We start from the raw sequence: 18,065 nt of genomic DNA on the forward strand, positions 1-18,065 counted from the left end.
GAGAGAATGTCAGCCTGTGGACCAAAGGGTCCCAAGTTCAATTTTGGTCAAGGGCACATACCTTGGTTGCAGGATTCTCCCTGGCCCAGACCCTCGTTGGGGTTTGTACAGGAGGCAACCAATTGATGTGTTTCTCTCACATCGATGTTTCTCTCACATCCATGTTTCTCTCTCTTTCCCTTTCTTCTTCCACTTTCCCTAAAAATCAATGGAAAAAGATCCTTGGGTGAAAATTAAAAAAGGAAAATGAAAGAAGAGAGGGTTGTATTGGAATGGTCTTAAATATTATATCATGGAAAGAATTGATATGATGCTTCATGAGAAATGTTTTAATTATACTTTTAATAGGGTTATATTTTTTAAATAGTTTTAAGAGTAAAATCATCTTTAAGATAGACATTTTTTTTTAACTTTTTTCTTAATTGATTTTTTATAGAGAGAGGGGAAAGGAGAGAGAGAGAAAAACATCAAGGTGAGAGCAAAACTTAGCTCAGCTGCCTCCTACACACCCCCTACCAGGGATCGAGCCCACAAGCTGGGCATGTGCCCTGACCAGAAATCAAACCAGCAACCTTTCGGTACATGGGAGGATGCCCAAAGATAACATACAAATTAAGGGGGAAGAGACAAACCAAAGACATTAGAATATAGATTGTTTGATTTTTCAAATTTGATTCTCCATTTTTCTATGAGTTATTAAAACCTTATAACTAGCCCTAACCTGGTTTGGCTCAGTGGATAGAGCGTCAGCCTGCAGACTGAGGGTCCCAGGTTCAATTCCAGTCAAGGGCATGTGCCTTGGTTGTGGGCACATCACACTGGGAGGTGTGCAGGAGGCAGCTGATCAATGTTTCTCTCTCATCGGTGTTTCTAACTCTCTATCCCTCTCCCTTCCTCTCTGTAAAAAAAATCACTAAAATATATTTTTAAAAAACCTCATAACTAAATATTATCACTGTAAATCTCATCAAATGAGACAATCTCTCCACTTTATTGCCCATTAAATAAATGATTATTGTATAACCTACTGAAGACTATATACTCCATTCCCCCATCTCCCTGCCTCTCAACTTTAACACTTATCCTATCTAATAAAAGAGAAATATGCAAATTGACCGTCACTCCAACAAACAAGATGGCCACCCCCATGTGAACACAAGATGGCTGGCAGGGGAGGGCAGTTGGGAGGGACCAGGCCTGCAAGGGAGGGCAGTTGGGGGCGACCAGGCCAGCAGGGGAGGGCAGTTAAGGGTGACTAGGCTGGCAAGGGAGGCAAGTTATGGGTGACCGGGCCAGCAGGGGAGGTCAGTTGGGGGTGACCAGGCCTACAGGGGAGGGCAGTTGGGGGTGACTAGGCCTGCAGGGGAGGGCAGTTGGGGGCAACCAGGCCTGCAAGGGAAGACTGTTAGGGGTAACCAGGCCTGCAGGGGAAGACAGTTAGGGGCAATCGGGCTGGCAGGGGAGCAGTTAGGCATCAATCAGGCTGGCAGGGGCGTGGATAGGGGGGTGATCAGACTGGCAGGCAGAAGCGGTTAGGGGCAATCAGGAAGGCAGGCAGGCAGGCTAGCAGATGGGATCCAGCAGTCCTGGATTGTGAGGGGGATGTTCCAGATTGGAGAGGGCCCAGGCTGGGCTGAGGGATACACACACCCCGTGCACAAATTTCATGCACCGGGCCTCTAGTTTCCAATATTATGCTAACTAAATTGTTTCCATAACATGTAACTTTGTAGACATGTCTAACTTGCTGTAAAGTCCTTAAGGATAAGCTGGAACTTATGTCATAATGAATAGGGAATAATTATATGTTTGTAGACATAATTAAAAGTTATCAATAATCACCTTAGCCAGTTTGGCTTAGTGGATAGAGAGCATCGACCTGTGGACTAAAGGGTCCCAGGTTCGATTCTGGTCAAGGGCACGTGCCCAGGTTGCGGGCTCAATCCCCTGTGCAGAGCATGGAGGAGGCAGCCAATCAATGATTCTCTCTCATCATTGATGTTTTTATCTCTCTCTCTCCCTCTTCCTTTCTGAAATTAATACTAAAAATATATTTTAAAAATGAGAAAATCCTTTTTAAAAAAGTTATCAATAATGGCTTGTTTAGCCTTTAGCCCTAACCAGTTTGGCTCAGTGGATAGAGCGTCAGCCTGCAGACTCAAGGGTCCCAGGTTCTATTCCGGTCAAGGGCATGTACCTTGGTTGCAGGCACATCCCCAGTAGGGAGTAATGCAGAAAGCAGCTGATTGTTGTTTTTCTCTCATCGATGTTTCTAACTCTATCCCTCTCCCTTCCTCTCTGTAAAAAATCAAGAAAATATATATTTTTTAAAAATAATGGCTTGTTTATAGTTATGATGAGTGTACTTTTTGTGATGTATTTCACTTAAAATATTTCCTTATAGAGTATCTTTTGCCATGAAATAAAGCTCTTGGTGCCCTAACCGGTTTGGCTCAGTATATAGAGCATCGGCCTGCGGACTCAACGGTCCCAGGTTCAATTCTGGTTAAGGACATGTATCTTGGTTGCGGGCACATACCCAGTAGGGAGTGTGCAGGAGGCAACTGATCAATGTTTCTAACTCTCTATCCCTCTCCCTTCTTCTCTGTAAGAAATCAATAAAATATATTTTTTAATAAAAAAGCTCTTGGTTAGCATTTTGTTCACATCATAACATCATACACTCTGAAAGAGGAGCCACATTTTCTGCATTCCCAATATCAGAATAGACTCTCAGATAAGAAGAAAATAGGGCAAGGGGCAGATATCAGCTGTCTTGAGGAATCTACTTCACAGTATTTCTGTCAGTGTCTTATGAGCCATGCCTAACTACTAGATATAAATCTTAATTCTGTGTAGCCAGCTTGTGCAGCCCATAATTTTAAATCATATTTATAGTTATCTTCTTTTAATGGATTAAAACCATTGTCTGTACTTCTAAAACTATATCTGTTCCTCCAGGTTCTGTCTTTCACACATCCTACCTCGTTCCACTCTGCAGAGACATATGAGTCCCTGTTACAGTGCCTCCGAATGGAAGATGACAAAGTAGCCGAAGCTGCTATACAAATATTTAGAAATACAGGCCACAAAATAGAAACAGACCTACCCCAGATACGATCGTGAGTACATTTTTTCTCCTAGTAAACACAAGAGGCTTCTAAGTGTGGGAGCCATAGGATCTTTGTTTTCCTTTCACATAGGAAGACAGGTGAGAGGAAAGACAACTTGTATTTAGAAGCTACTTCTCTGTATTCTTTGTTTCATCTTTTCTCTGCCTCATTTCTCCCCTACCATTAGAATATAGGTAGAGGTAGAAACTGAAACATTGTTTATAACAAGATGATTTTAAAATACTAAATTAATGATCAAGAGTTATCACAGAATTGATTAATATATTTTTCTAACCTATGTATGTTCACCTTTTTCTCTCCAACTGGTTATAAATTCAATAGCTACTACCTTCATATCCCACCACAGAATGGGATAATCAAGTAGTGAGCTTAATAAAATATTTCTTAGTTACATGGTTGTTGACAGAGGTGCTTTTTATTGTTTTGATCTCTCCCTCTGGATTACCTCCCTTCTCATAAGAATGACGTACAGCCCTAGCTGGTTTGGCTCAGTGGATAGAGCATTGGCCTGCAGAATGAGGCGTCTCGAGTTCAATTCTGGCCAAGGGCACATGCCTGGGTTGTGGGCTCGATACCCAGTGTGGGGTGTGCAGGAGGCAGCCGATCAATGATTCTCTCTCATCATTGATGTTTCTATCTCCCTCTCCCTGCCTCTCTGAAATCAATAAAAAAATATATATATTTTTTAAAATGACATACATTTTGTTTCACTTTGGTATCTTAAAGAGGTCTCTTAGGATCAGAATTGTGCTGAGACTATATTTGGCCATAAGATTTGGGAGATAAATTTTGGAAGAATACTATTACTGAAAGCTATTGAATCTCATGTTCCGAGTATATGCAGATAGTTTGGGGTATATCCAAATCAAACCGGTTTCTCCTTACAGAGTAATCATAGAATAAGAAGCCTCATGACTCCTAAAGGTTTTATTAAATTTGTGAGCTTATGGTTAAATTTGAGAAATAATTAAATATTTATTGTACATTTTCTTCATTGTCAGTGCTGTACTGGCTAATAGGAAAGAATTACCACAGTCAGTCCCTGCTCTCAAGGAGTTTATAGTCTAGAGATAATACTCTTTATATTTGTATATTATAGAAGAAGACATGGAAGAAAATAGAGAAAGGGCCAAATATCAGCTGTTGGATAAAGTTTCTCATATGTTTCTGAAAGTAGGAAAATCTTTATATATTTTTTAAGGTAAAGGATTTAGTCATAAAGGAATTCTATCCCAAAGGAAGCAGTGGAAAAATCAGGTGTAGGTGGAATAGTTAACTTTGGACACAAGAAATAAAACCTTTTTTTTTTTTTCTAAAAGACTAATGGGCCCTAACCAGTTTTGCTCAGTGGATAGAGCGTCGGCCTGCGGACTCAAGAGTCCCAAGTTCAATTCCGGTCAAGGGCATGTACTGTGGTTGCGGGCACATACCCGGTGGGGAGTGTACAGGAGGCAGCTGACCGATGTTTCTCTCTCATCAATGTTTCTAGCTCTCTATCCCTCTCCCTTCCTCTCTGTGGAAAATCAATAAAATATATTAAAAAAAAAAAAGACTAATGGGGAAGGAAAGAGAATCACTGAAAAGCCGAGAAGCACAACACTGTAGACCTCAATAACAATCCTGATGCATCATAGAATTATAGCACACCAGGAAAGCAACAAGAAAGGTTAAAGTTGACTTATGTATCATCATTTCATGAGGCTAAGAAGAATTAATAATGCATTTAACAGCAATTGGAACAACATGTCTTCCTTTGTTACTTGTATTATTTACAGGAATTGTTACTCTGGTAAATTATTTTGTGAGGGAAAAGACTTTAGTAGTACTCTATCAAAGAGGCTCTTTGGGCATAGAAATCCCTCTTCCAAACTTGCATGGAGAGAAAAATATGGCATATTCAGATCAAATCAGACCTATAGTGACTCGCATATGTTCCCATTTTGTTGTTGAGTCTAGCCTCCCATTACCATAAGAGGACCCTTTGTCACCACTGTATTTAATACCACTGACCTTATAATCTATAAAATAGGATAATTGCATTACATTTAATTATGACAAGTATCTTTCCTTAAATTTTTATTTTTCCTTATAGATTTTCTAATTAGAAAAATACTTTGTTCTAATTAGAACATTGTATTGTAAATGTTCATTGTAAAAAGCTGAAACTTTAAAAAATATAAAGAACAAGTCACTATTAACATTTTTTATGAAATGTTTTATCTACTTGATGTGTATGTCTATTTTTTATAGGTTGATACAAACATGCTTCTTTTTTCATTCCACTTGTTTCCCATATCCTCAACATTCAATACTTTAAGACTAATATGTATTTCCACATTGTCCTATAAAAAGATTTCTTAATTTTGATCTTCATTGTCAGTATGGAGGTTAAGTATAGGGATTTTTGGAGCAGAAATGCTTATCTTCAAATCCCAACTCTACCATTTCCTAACTCTGTTACCTTAAGAAGCTTAAATAATACTTTTGTGCACTGGTTTTTTTCACCTGTTTATTTACTGTAATAAATAATCCTCTTTAAGTGATTTGAGGATTAGTCCATGTAAAAATACTTAGAATCAAAAAAAAAAAAATACTTAGAATCATAATTGGCATCAAGTACTCAATCATTGTTAGATATTTTTATTACTCTTCTACATATATATATGTGTGTGTGTGTGTGTGTGTATATATATATATATATATGTCGTTGCATATTTTCTTTCACTGGTATGATAATTTCAGCTTTTTGATAAAATTTCGTCTTTTGCTACTTGTATTTCTTGAATCATACTTGGGAACTGAGAAGGAACTTTAGATCTTTCTATAAATCTGGTAGTTTTTAAGATAGATAGTATATATCCAAATAGTTATGGAAGAGAACATAGTAGGTAACCAAAACAACTACTTGTAGCTTATGGGCTTTTGTTTTGTGTGTTTTTTAACTATGATATTATTTTTTACAGGACTTTAATTCCTATTTTACATCAGAAAGCAAAGAGAGGTACTCCACACCAAGCAAAACAGGCTGTTCACTGTATACATGCCATATTCACAAATAAAGAAGTCCAGCTTGCACAGATTTTTGAGGTATATATAATATGTAGGGTGTCTTTATGTTGATTTTTATTTTTATGGTCTGTGAAGGTAGGTTTTTTGTTTGTTGTGGGGGTTTTTTGTTGTTTTTTAGGTGTTTTTTTTTATCCCACCCTAGAATATAAATTCCATTGGAGCAGGGACTCTCTGTTTATTCAGCAATATATTGCCAGCCTTTAGGTCAGATTATATATTTAAATACTACATATGGAAGGGTGTTTGTATGTTTGTGTTAGGAAATTTTACTTAATTGGGTCAGTGATCCATTTAATCCTCAAAAACTATTAGTTAGATGACTTTGAACCACCAAGTTAAAAGTACCTGACACCCCTACCTGAAAATTAGTCCTGTTGGCCTTTCCATATGTATGATTCTTGGCCTGGTTCCATTACTAGAAAGGTATTCCTATTACCATAAAATTGGATTATTAATATGAACAGAACCCAGTAATGTCTGGTTTTTTATGATTCGTGGTCATTTAAAATGCTTCCACAGGATAAAAAATCCATTAACATAACAAAACTGTTCTTGTACATGGCTCAAAAATAATGCTGATTTGATGATACAGAAATGTTCTTGTTTTCACTCCTACCTTTAATTGCGCTTTATTTTTTCTATTATCTATTTTCTACATTCTTCATACTTGTTAAATTTTAGTAGGTGAAATAAGAGTCAAGTGTCTGATATGGCTGAAGTTACTTTTGATCATATCATTAGAACAGATTTGTTTGAGCATGATAAATTCAGGAGGACTTGGGAACATTTACTCTTTCTGTAGAATGTCTAGCTGTTTACAAAACAAACTGGTAATTTTGACTGTTTTATTTTTATAGCCACTCAGTAGGAGTCTGAATGCTGATGTACCAGAACAACTTATAACTCCATTAGTTTCATTGGGCCACATTTCTATGTTAGCACCAGATCAATTTGCTTCCCCAATGAAATCTGTAGTAGCAAATTTTATTGTGAAAGACCTGCTAATGAATGACAGGGTAAGTTTCTCATTTAATTAAATTTAGAATCATGAGATTAAAACTATTCTCTATCTACATCTTTATCACAGAGTAAACATTTCTGCTTCTTTAGTTATAATTCTTTTTAAATTATTGTATGCTTTCCCTCCTTATTTATTTACTTAATTTCCAAATGACATTCTGACTTCTGTTTAGCTATTACTAGATATTAACATTTAAGAAAGAAAAAATGAGCCCTAGCTGGTTTGGCTCAGCGGATAGAGCGTTGGCCTGAGGACTGAAAGGTCCCAGGTTTGATTCCAGTCAAGGGCACATGTCCATGTTGTAGACCCCACCCCCAGTGGGTGGCATGCAGGAGGCAGCTGATCAATGGTTCTCTCTCATCATTGATGTTTCTGTCTCTCTCTCCCTCTCCCTTCCTCTCTTAAATCAATAAAAAATAATATTAAAAAAGAAAGAAAGAAAGAATGAGAACGTGAGATGGATAAATTATGATGTAAAATATATAAGTCGAATGACAATTTATTTGAGTGCCAGAATTTTGTTTTATTAAACATTGTTAAAAAATGGAATTGGCCGAAACCGGTTTGGCTCAGTGGATAGAGCGTCGGCCTGCGGACTGAGGGGTCCCAGGTTCGATTCCGGTCAAGGGCATGTGCGTTGGTTGCGGGCACATTCCCAGTGGAGGGTGTGCGGGGGGCAGCCGATCGATGTTTCTCTCTCATCGATGTTTCTAGCTCTCTGTCCTTCTCCCTTCCTCTCTGTAAAAAATCAATAAAATACATTTTTTTAAAAAAATGGAATTGAATTTGACTAGCATTTTGAAATATAATTACATTGCTCTTTGGCCCTAGATTTATGTATTCTGTTTTAGTTAATAAATTGTGTGTGAGTGTGTGTGCTCGCACATGCACGCACATGCTAATTTATTAGCTCTCAGTTGGAGTCCAAACACACCTCTGATTAAGAATCTCTACTTTAGTTGGGTGGGAGGGGTTCAATCAGGGGAAAAGGAGACATATGTAAAACTTTAGACAATAAATAAATAAATAAAAATTTAAAAAACCTCTATTAAATGTACCTAAATTAAAAAGTTATTTAATTGATTTTAGAGCTAGAGGAAGAGGGGGATAGAGAAACATCGATTTGTTGCTCTACTTATTTATACACTTATTGGTTGCTTTTTGTATGTACCCTGACCAGGATCAAACCCACAACCTTGGCATATGAGGATAAGACTCTAACCAACTGAGCTAATCGGACAGCACTAAAGAGTTATTTAATAAAGACAAACCAGTCTTATCTGCTGGATCATTGTGGGTGCCTTTCAGTTCAGTGCTGACTTCCACATGGTCCAGTGGTCTTCAAGTCCTCAATTTCTGAGCTTAGGTAGAAAGATACTTGGCAGTGCACTCTCTCCTCTTTTCCCTTCCCCCATTTGGATGTAATAGACAAGGATGGAAGAGCATGGCCAAAGTCTCATTCCTGTTCCACATTCTTGTGCTGTTTTTTGAACTGTTGCTAGATGTAGCTGGCAACAAATGTGAAATTTAAGGCACCTCTTAGATGATGACTTAATTGTTGATGGATCCTAATTTAAAATGGCTCTTTTTGTGTGATAAAATATACATAAAATAATTTCGCCATTTTTACCATTAAGTATACAGTTTGCCTATGCTATATTCACCCACATTCTTATTCTTTTTGTTGGATGTTTTTGTTTTGATTCATTTTAAAAGACAAACAAGTTTAATCATATATTTATATATACCTCCTGTATACTAGTACATGGGAGATAGGAAAGCCAAGTAACTCTTCCAAAATGGCCCAAACTACCAGCTAAAATATGCATCCCCATTGTTGTGTAACCATCACTACTATCTACTTCTAGAACTTATCATCTCAGACGGAAACTGTATTCACTAACCAATGACTTCCCATTGCCTCCAACCCCTGGTAAACTCTGTTCTACTTGCTGGCTCTATGAATTTGCCTTTTCTACATACCTCTTATCATACAGTATTGGTTCTTTTGTGTCTGGCTTATTTCACTGAGTATAATGCTTTCAAGGTTGTGTTATACTGTAGTATGTATCAGAACTTCATTTTATGCTAGAATAATAATCCATTGTGTGTGTAGCCTACATATTGTTTATTCATCTATTGATAGACACTTGGATTTTTTTCTACCTTTTGATTATTATGAATAATGCTGATATGAACATTTGAGTTCCTGTTTTCAGATCTTTGGGGTATATACCTAGGAGTGGAATTTCTGAGTCATATAGTCATTCTATGTGAAACTTTTTGAGGGATCACCAGACTGTTTCCCACAGTAGCTCTATATTCCCACCAACAATGCACAAGGCTTCCAATTCCAATACATCTTTGCAACACTATTCTTTTCTGGGTGTTTTTTTTTTTTTTTTTTTATAATAGCCATAAAAGAAGCATTATCTTGTGGTTTTGATTTATATTTCCCTAATGACATGATGTTGGGGATTTTTTTTTATGTGCATTTTGGCCATTTAAATATTTTCTTTGGATTTTCAAAGTCCTTTGCCCACCTTTAATTGAATTGTTTGTCCTCATTGTTGAGTTTGTAAGAATTCTTTATATAACCTGAATATTAAACCTTTGTCAGATATTCACTAAATCTAAGATCATAAAGATTTCCCCCATATCTTCTTGAGAGTTTTATAGTTTTCTAGCTCTTAAATTAGATCTTTGATCCATTTCAAGTTCATATTTTATATGATACGTGGTAACAGTTCAGCTTTATTCTTTTGCCTGTGGATATCTAGTGCCATTTGTTGAAGAGACTCTTCTTTCCTTAATAATTGATCTTAGCACCCTTAAAATAATCAGTTAAACATATATATTTGAGGGTTTTCTGGTTTCTCTCTTTCATTTCATTGGTCTAAATGGTAATACTTAACGTCAGTACCAATCACATTATCTTGATTACTATAGATCTCTAGTAAGCTTCAAAATCAGGAAGTTTGAATTCTTCAACTTTGTTCTTTTCTAAGCTATTCTTGATGACTTTCCTATAGCACTGCATTGTTCAGCATGAAAAATTTAATGAGCAAAACTTTAAACTTTTTTCTAAAAATTAAATTTATTCAATTGACTATAGTCAACAGGTGAGAAGAATGGAAAATTGTGGTCTCCAGATGAAGAGGTTTCCCCAGAAGTACTAGCAAAGGTAAATTTGTGTAGGTCTTGATAACTTTTATGTTGAAATAATAAACATTCATAGATAAACTTTTTTTAACCTAATAGTTAAGAATCAGTTTCAAATGAGTTGCTTTATTTTTAAATCAAAAGTTGTGTTTCTCAAAGAAACCATAGTTTTCACTGAGTTATTTATATATAGACTAGAGGCCCGGTGCACAAAATTTGTGCATGGGAGTGGGGAGGGTCCCCTCAGCCCAGCCTGCACCCTCTCACAATCCTGGACCACTGGCTCCTAACCGCTCACCTGCCTGTCTGCCTGATTACCCCTAACTGCCTCTACCTGCTGGCCTGATCACCCCTCACTGCCCCCCCCACTCCCCGCCTCTGCCTGGTCGCCCCACACAGCCTAGTTAGTTGTTGTTCGGTTGTGATGGTCGCTTAGGCTTTTATTTAGATAGATAATATATCTGCATCTTATGTAGACCTTCCTGCCAGCTAAAACATTTTCAGTGAGGCTATTTTTACTCAAGTGACTGTTTGCAGAATGTTGATGCTCAAAATCTAGATCTCAGATCTAGTCTCACCACCACTATCTACCTACCTATAAGCATATTAATATTAACTTGGCAAAAACAGATGGCTGTCATCGAATGGTAACTTTCAGTAGATGTAAATTGTACCTCATAAAGCTAATTTTTAAAGTGATAGTGTTGGGATTTAAAACAAGACTTCTTCATTATCACTTTCCTTGATAATCTGATTCACCTTGTGTAACTTCAGAGTCATTATATAGTCCATCAGTTCCTTTTTCCAGGTTGTCAATAAATATATAAAATAACACCTAGATCCTTTAGCTAGTGCTTTCACATATGTTGGTAGCAATCTTTTGAGTATAAGCTTCCAAGTAATTATGACCACAAATGTAATCTCCTAGTGTTGGTTGGTTTTTTTTTTACCAGAATGTTAAATGAGATTGAATTAGACTTGATGGTTTCATCAAAATAGTTTTTCAGTACTACAAAGAATATTTGTCTAAATAGTAATAGTTATTTTTAATCACTATAATTGGCATAGTTTAAATAGTTATTTTAAACAATATATTTTCACATACTTTGAAAACACTGGGCAAGTGTGTTAGGGTGTGAAAGGCCTAAGTTCAGGAGCCACACCTTGGACAAGTTATCTGTCATAATAATGTCTCAGTTGTCTTACTGTGGAGATAATACTTCCCTCATAGAGTTGCTTGGAGATTAAATAAGTTAATACATTTACAGCCCTAGGAAAAGTGCCTGGTGGCAGATTAAATGGAATAAATATTAGTCCTTATTGTTATTATTCTGCAGACTTATTTAATAAAACATGTCTGCTGGCAATTAAGTAAGCTCACTTATCTAATTAAATTAATTTTCCATTTAATTGGAATTTTAGGTTGCTTTCTTTTTTTAGCATGTTAATATTTTATAGGTACAGGCAATTAAACTTCTGGTAAGGTGGCTGTTGGGTATGAAAAACAACCAGTCTAAATCTGCCAATTCAACTCTTCGGTTATTATCAGCGATGTTGGTTAGTGAGGGTGACCTGACAGAGCAGAAGAGGATCAGGTGAGATTTTTCTTCATTTTTAATTTTTTTAGCTCAAAATGTTGGTAGAGCTTACATAGGAATTATTTACCTAATTAACATTGAATGTTGTAATTGCACCATGTACTTTGGAATCAATTTTCATGTACTCATTTGGGTTTTACATCTCAATAGTGATGTTATATTTTTTTTCACTCCTAAAGACTAAACTCTTCCCAATAAAGTTTTAGTCATTATCACTGTAGAAATGTTACAGTTAGCATCAGCATTTGTTTAATCAATTATCTGTTGAATACTACTCTTTGCAAAACACTATGAAAAACATTGCAGGCCCTAACCAGTTTGGCTCAGTGGATAGATCGTCGGCCTGCGGACTCGGGTCCCAGGTTCGATTCCGGTCAAGGGCATGTACCTTGGTTGCAGGCACATACCCAGTAGGGAGTATGCAGGAGGCAGCTCATCAGTGTTTCTAACTCTCTATCCCTCTCCCTTCCTCTCTGTAAAAAATCAATAAAATATATTTTTTAGGAAAAAAAAAAAACTTTGCAGGAAAAACAGGTAAGATTCAGTTCTTTCCTTCAAGGAACTTACTTTGTATAGTATAGTGATTTAAAAAGTGGAGTGACTTGGTAAAACGAAAGGAATAAAAATTTCAGTGTAGGTTCAAAAAGAAGAAGAGTTGCAGAATACTACAAGGTCCTCCAAATGCAAAATAAAATGTTTTTATTTCTACACATTTTTGCTCTTCAAATCTGTGAAATTACCATCTCTACTTTCTGTTCTTTCTAAGATGAAAATAAAACCCAAAGTTTTTATGATCCTAGCTTATTTCAAATTCTTGATGATTTCGAAAAGCACTAACAGAAATAACAAGAATCCTACTTGTGATGCATCCTACTTTAAAACTGGTGTTAAGAGGACAGGTTTTATTATTCATTTATGCATACAGTATTTATTGAGCACTCTCATATCAGGTACTGCTATGCTTTTTAAACATACAAAAATCTCTCCCTCCAAGGAATATGCATTCTGGTGGAAGAGATAGGAAATGAGCAATTACAGTAGAGATGCTGAATGTTTTGATAAACTGAAGAAAACCATGAAAAATTATTTTTATCATAGAACAAGCCAAGGGCAGCTTTGTATGAACAGATTGAAGATTAGAGCTGAGTTAGGAATAATGAGAAGTTTCAAATTTAGGGAAACTATGTACCGTGCATGGCAAAGGCTTAATAAAAGGAGCTTTTACAAATCAATGATAAATAGGCAGGATCCCCAGAAGACTATGTACCAGTTTACCTTTAAAAATGTTTAACATGCCCTAGCCGATTTGGCTCAGTGGATAGAGCATCAGCCTGTGGACTGGAGGAGTGCAGGTTTGATTCCAGTCAAGGGCATGTGCCTGGGTTGCGGGCTTGATCCCCAATATGGGGTATGCAGAAGGCAACCAATCAGTGATTCTCTCTCATCATTAATATTTCTATCTCTCTCTCTCCCTTCCTCTCTGAAATCAATAAAAATATGTGTTTTTTTTAAATGTTTAACATCACTAAGTACAATTCAAACTTAAGTGATACATCTTGCCTGTTAGATCAGCAAAAGTATATATTTATTGATTTCAAGGGGCGGGGGAGAGAGATAGAAACATCAATATGAGAATCATTGATCAGCTGCCTCCTGCATGCCCCCTACTGGGGATCAAGCCTGCAACCCTGGCTGTGCCCTGACCCAAATCGAACCGGGACCTATAGGTCAATGCTCAACCACTGAGCCATGCCAGCTGGGCAAAAATATATATTTATATTTTTAAAGGAATAGTTCCATGGGATCAGGGAAATGAATTCCCTCATTATTCCAGTAAATATGTATTGGCACAGTCTTGTCAGGACAGTTTGGCATTTTTTGTCTAGATCCTTAAAAATGTTATCCTTTGACTCTATTTTTACACTCATGAAATAATAAAAAGAACCATGCTCTTTACAGAATTTTTTGTTATCACAAAAAAATAGGTGAGTGGTTAATTATGGAACATATATATCATGCAATATAGGTAGATTATAATTTGATATTACATACTTATGGTATAATTTAGGCTGTAGAATCAGAAACTTAATACAATTACATAATCTGTTTACTAACTATGAACTTATATCACTTTTCTAAGCCTCAATTTCCTCATCTTACGGAATGAAAATTAAATGAGATCAAGCCTGTGAATTGTTTCTCTTGCTGCCTCAGAATCCATCTAATGGTCCCTCATTGTTACCAGTGCTCACTTTGTTTTGTTTTAAATATATTTTTATTGATTTCAGCAAGGAATGGAGAGGGAGAAGGAGAGATAGAAACATCAATGATCAGAGAGAATCATTGATCGGCTGCCTCCTGCACGCCCCCTACTGGGGATCAAGGCCGCAAACCGAGCATATGCCATTGACCAGAATTGAACTCGGGACCTTCTGGTCCACAGGCCAATGCTCTTATCCACTGAGCCAAACCAGCTAGGGTGCCAGTGCTCACTTTGACAGTCCTGTTACCCAAGAGTGCCATGCTTTCTCCTCTTGTATGCTAAACCAGCGGTCATCAACTGGTGGTCTGTGAGGTCCAGAAGGTTGGTGACTGCTATGCTAAATAATAGTCCCTTATGGATTCTGACCAGATTTTCACATTTCCTACAGTCTTCACAGCCATGCTATGTTTCGCATAGAAGTTGAAGTGAGAAGATCGTCCTTTCATCCCATTCAGTGTCACTTTTTACTACTTAGGATCGGGAGTAGGGAACCTTTTTTCTGACAAGGGCCATTTAGATATTTATAGCATCATTCACAAGCAATACAAAATTATCAATTTCATGAACTCACACCTAATACCTTGGCAGGGCCAGCCCAAATGATTTTGCAGGCCTTATACAGCCTGCAGGCCAGACGTTCCCAACCCTGATTTAGGTGATAAAAAGTCCTTGATTTCAGCAAGGAATGGAGAGGGAGAAGGAGAGATAGAAACATCAATGATCAGAGAGAATCATTGATCGGCTGCCTCCTGCACGCCCCCTACTGGGGATCAAGGCCGCAAACCGAGCATATGCCATTGACCAGAATTGAACTCGGGACCTTCTGGTCCACAGGCCAATGCTCTTATCCACTGAGCCAAACCAGCTAGGGTGCCAGTGCTCACTTTGACAGTCCTGTTACCCAAGAGTGCCATGCTTTCTCCTCTTGTATGCTAAACCAGCGGTCATCAACTGGTGGTCTGTGAGGTCCAGAAGTTTGGTGACTGCTATGCTAAATAATAGTCCCTTATGGATTCTGACCAGATTTTCACATTTCCTACAGTCTTCACAGCCATGCTATGTTTCGCAAAGAAGTTGAAGTGAGAAGATCGTCCTTTCATCCCATTCAGTGTCACTTTTTACTACTTAGGATCGGGAGTAGGGAACCTTTTTTCTGACAAGGGCCATTTAGATATTTATAGCATCATTCACAAGCAATACAAAATTATCAATTTCATGAACTCACACCTAATACCTTGGCAGGGCCAGCCCAAATGATTTTGCAGGCCTTATACAGCCTGCAGGCCAGACGTTCCCAACCCTGATTTAGGTGATAAAAAGTCCACTGGGTGAGAGTGCATGGACCTCCCAGTTTCCCTTTTAAAACTGATGGTGCAAAAGGAAGTCTCCTCGGAGATTGGTACTTGAGATAGACTGGTTCTCATCCCCATAGCCTTTCCTTCAAATTTTGTTGTTAATCCTCACCCGAGGATATTTTTCCCAGTGATTTTTTTTTTCCCCCAGAGAGGAAGGGAGAGGGAGAGAGAGAGAGAAACATCAATGATGAGAGAGGATCATTTTGATCGGCTGCCTCCTACATGCCCCCTACTGGGGATCGAGCCTGCAACCCAGGCATGTGCCCTTGACTGGGCATGTGCCCTGGGACCCTTCAGTCCGCAGGCCCGGCGCTCTATCCACTGAGCCAAACCGTCTAGGGCCCAGTGATTTTTAGAGAAAGTGGAAGGGAGCAAAGGAAAGAGAGAGAAACATCGATGTGAGAGAGAAACATCGATCAGTTGCCTCTCCCATGCACCTGACAGGCCAGGTATCAAACCTGCAAATCAGGTACGTGCCCTTGACTGGGAATCAAACCCTCAACCCTTTGGTGCTTGGGCCAGTCAATGTTCTAACCTCTGGGCCATGCCAGCCAGGGAGGCATCTTTTCCTTTTAGATATTTGTCTGATACCTCCCCTTTTCTGGTACAAATCATTTCCTGATTTCTAGCTCTTCATTTCATCAGACAATAGGCTTAAGCTAGAATTCTATTAAACGTGTGTATACAAGCATGTGCATTTAAAAATTGTTGGAAATATATTTTAATTAATAGGTGATTTTAATTTGGTGGTTTTAAAATCAGATTTTCTACAATGAACGTGTATTTCTCTTAAAATGAGAAATATAGTTCCTAATGTTCTTCCGAGAGCTGCAGTTAGTGTGGTTGTGATCGTAAGCAGAGTTTATTGGCTGTGGTGGAGGATCAAAGCTACATAACTAAAAATGAAGGCATATAAATTTATTATCAGATAGTCACTATGATTCGAGCCTTTTTACCTGTATTGAATTCAAGGATTCAAAGTAGCTTTCCCATATTTGTACATTGTCATTTTAAGCATAAATTGTGCTGAATATCTTAATACTCAAAAAAGGGATCAAAGTATTTTTATGAATGATAATGGTTATAGGAAATGTTTATTTCTTTTTTGTTTATAGTAAATCTGATATGTCTCGCTTGCGATTAGCTGCTGGTAGTGCCATAATGAAGCTTGCTCAGGAACCTTGTTACCATGAAATTATAACCCCAGAACAGTTTCAGCTCTGTGCACTTGTTATTAATGTAAGTAATCTTATTTTTGTCAGTTACTTAGCCTTCAAAGTTAAATACGTAGAAAGTATTCTATGGATATAGATCCATTTACAGTATGTATATGTGCACAAAAGAGATTGTATTTAAGTATTTTTGGTTTTGTGCTGCTGTAGGATGAGTGCTACCAAGTAAGGCAGATATTTGCGCAGAAACTGCATAAGGCCCTTGTGAAGTTACTTCTTCCATTGGAGTATATGGCAATCTTTGCCTTATGTGCCAAAGATCCTGTGAAGGAGAGAAGAGCTCATGCACGACAGTGTTTACTAAAAAATATCAGTATTCGCAGGGAGTACATTAAACAGAACCCTATGGCTACTGGTAAGTCACTCTGAAAGTTTCTGGTGTGCAAGTATATCCTGTCAGTATGTCGTTGGGGGAGTACTTTATATATTTCTCTTGTAATTTATAATAACACTGTGATTTTTATAGAATGCTCTCTTTGCAATTATGATGTACCTAAAATCTAAAGTTCTGGTTTCTGAGTCCTCTATAGTGCATGATACTGTTTGAGGAAACTGCATTTTTCTTATGGGGTCAGCAGTATGGCTCAATTAGAACACTTTGCTCAAATGTCAGTGAGTAAAGAATTATTCTAGCTTTGCCAGGGACCCTCTATATCATCTAATTTATTCTTTGGTTTTATAACATTTAAAATAGAAATAAAAGTATTATAATATTGGGTTTTATGTTGCCTGTAATGTAGAATAACTGAGAGGGAAAATGGAAACTGAAGTAGAGGGATTTTAGAAAAGCTACCTTTACTGTTGTTAATAATAATGTTTTTACTTTAGAGAAATTATTATCACTGTTGCCTGAATATGTAGTTCCATACATGATTCACCTGCTAGCCCATGATCCAGATTTTACAAGATCACAAGATGTTGATCAGCTTCGTGATATTAAAGAGTAAGTCCTGTTGATTTTCACAAATTCTTAAAATTATTTTTACTTTTTAAAAAATGCTTAATTTGTTCTCTTACTATTCCCATTAGAATAAAAACCCTTTTATGTTTTGTTATTTTTGCTGTTTATATTAATACATGATTCAGTTACTTAGTTTGACAACTTAGAAAGCCATGTAGTAAAAATCTCTCTCCTTTAAATGATCTTTACTTTTAACCTCAAAAGATAATGCCTAAAAATATGCGTGAACATACAAAATATTCTATGGCAAGAGTGGGGTAATACAGCCGA

At 37.3% G+C, this 18,065-nt stretch overlaps 1 protein-coding gene across 3 annotated transcripts in view; it reads left to right on the plus strand.

Annotated features, from left to right (window-relative positions):
- The window catches only part of PDS5A (PDS5 cohesin associated factor A), a 101,360-nt gene that overhangs the window by 68,267 nt on the left and 15,028 nt on the right, over nucleotides 1-18,065 (plus strand). For all 3 annotated transcript variants that reach the window (XM_054729414.1, XM_054729410.1, XM_054729421.1), the window contains exons 19-26: nucleotides 2,962-3,122; nucleotides 6,098-6,221; nucleotides 7,061-7,219; nucleotides 10,340-10,408; nucleotides 11,845-11,981; nucleotides 16,718-16,841; nucleotides 16,985-17,189; nucleotides 17,663-17,777. In XM_054729414.1, the coding sequence (XP_054585389.1) occupies nucleotides 2,962-3,122; nucleotides 6,098-6,221; nucleotides 7,061-7,219; nucleotides 10,340-10,408; nucleotides 11,845-11,981; nucleotides 16,718-16,841; nucleotides 16,985-17,189; nucleotides 17,663-17,777 (1,094 nt within the window). The remainder of the gene's footprint in view (nucleotides 1-2,961; nucleotides 3,123-6,097; nucleotides 6,222-7,060; nucleotides 7,220-10,339; nucleotides 10,409-11,844; nucleotides 11,982-16,717; nucleotides 16,842-16,984; nucleotides 17,190-17,662; nucleotides 17,778-18,065) is intronic.

This window comes from Eptesicus fuscus, chromosome 2 (genome assembly GCF_027574615.1).
Source record: "Eptesicus fuscus isolate TK198812 chromosome 2, DD_ASM_mEF_20220401, whole genome shotgun sequence".
NCBI lineage: Eukaryota > Metazoa > Chordata > Mammalia > Chiroptera > Vespertilionidae > Eptesicus > Eptesicus fuscus.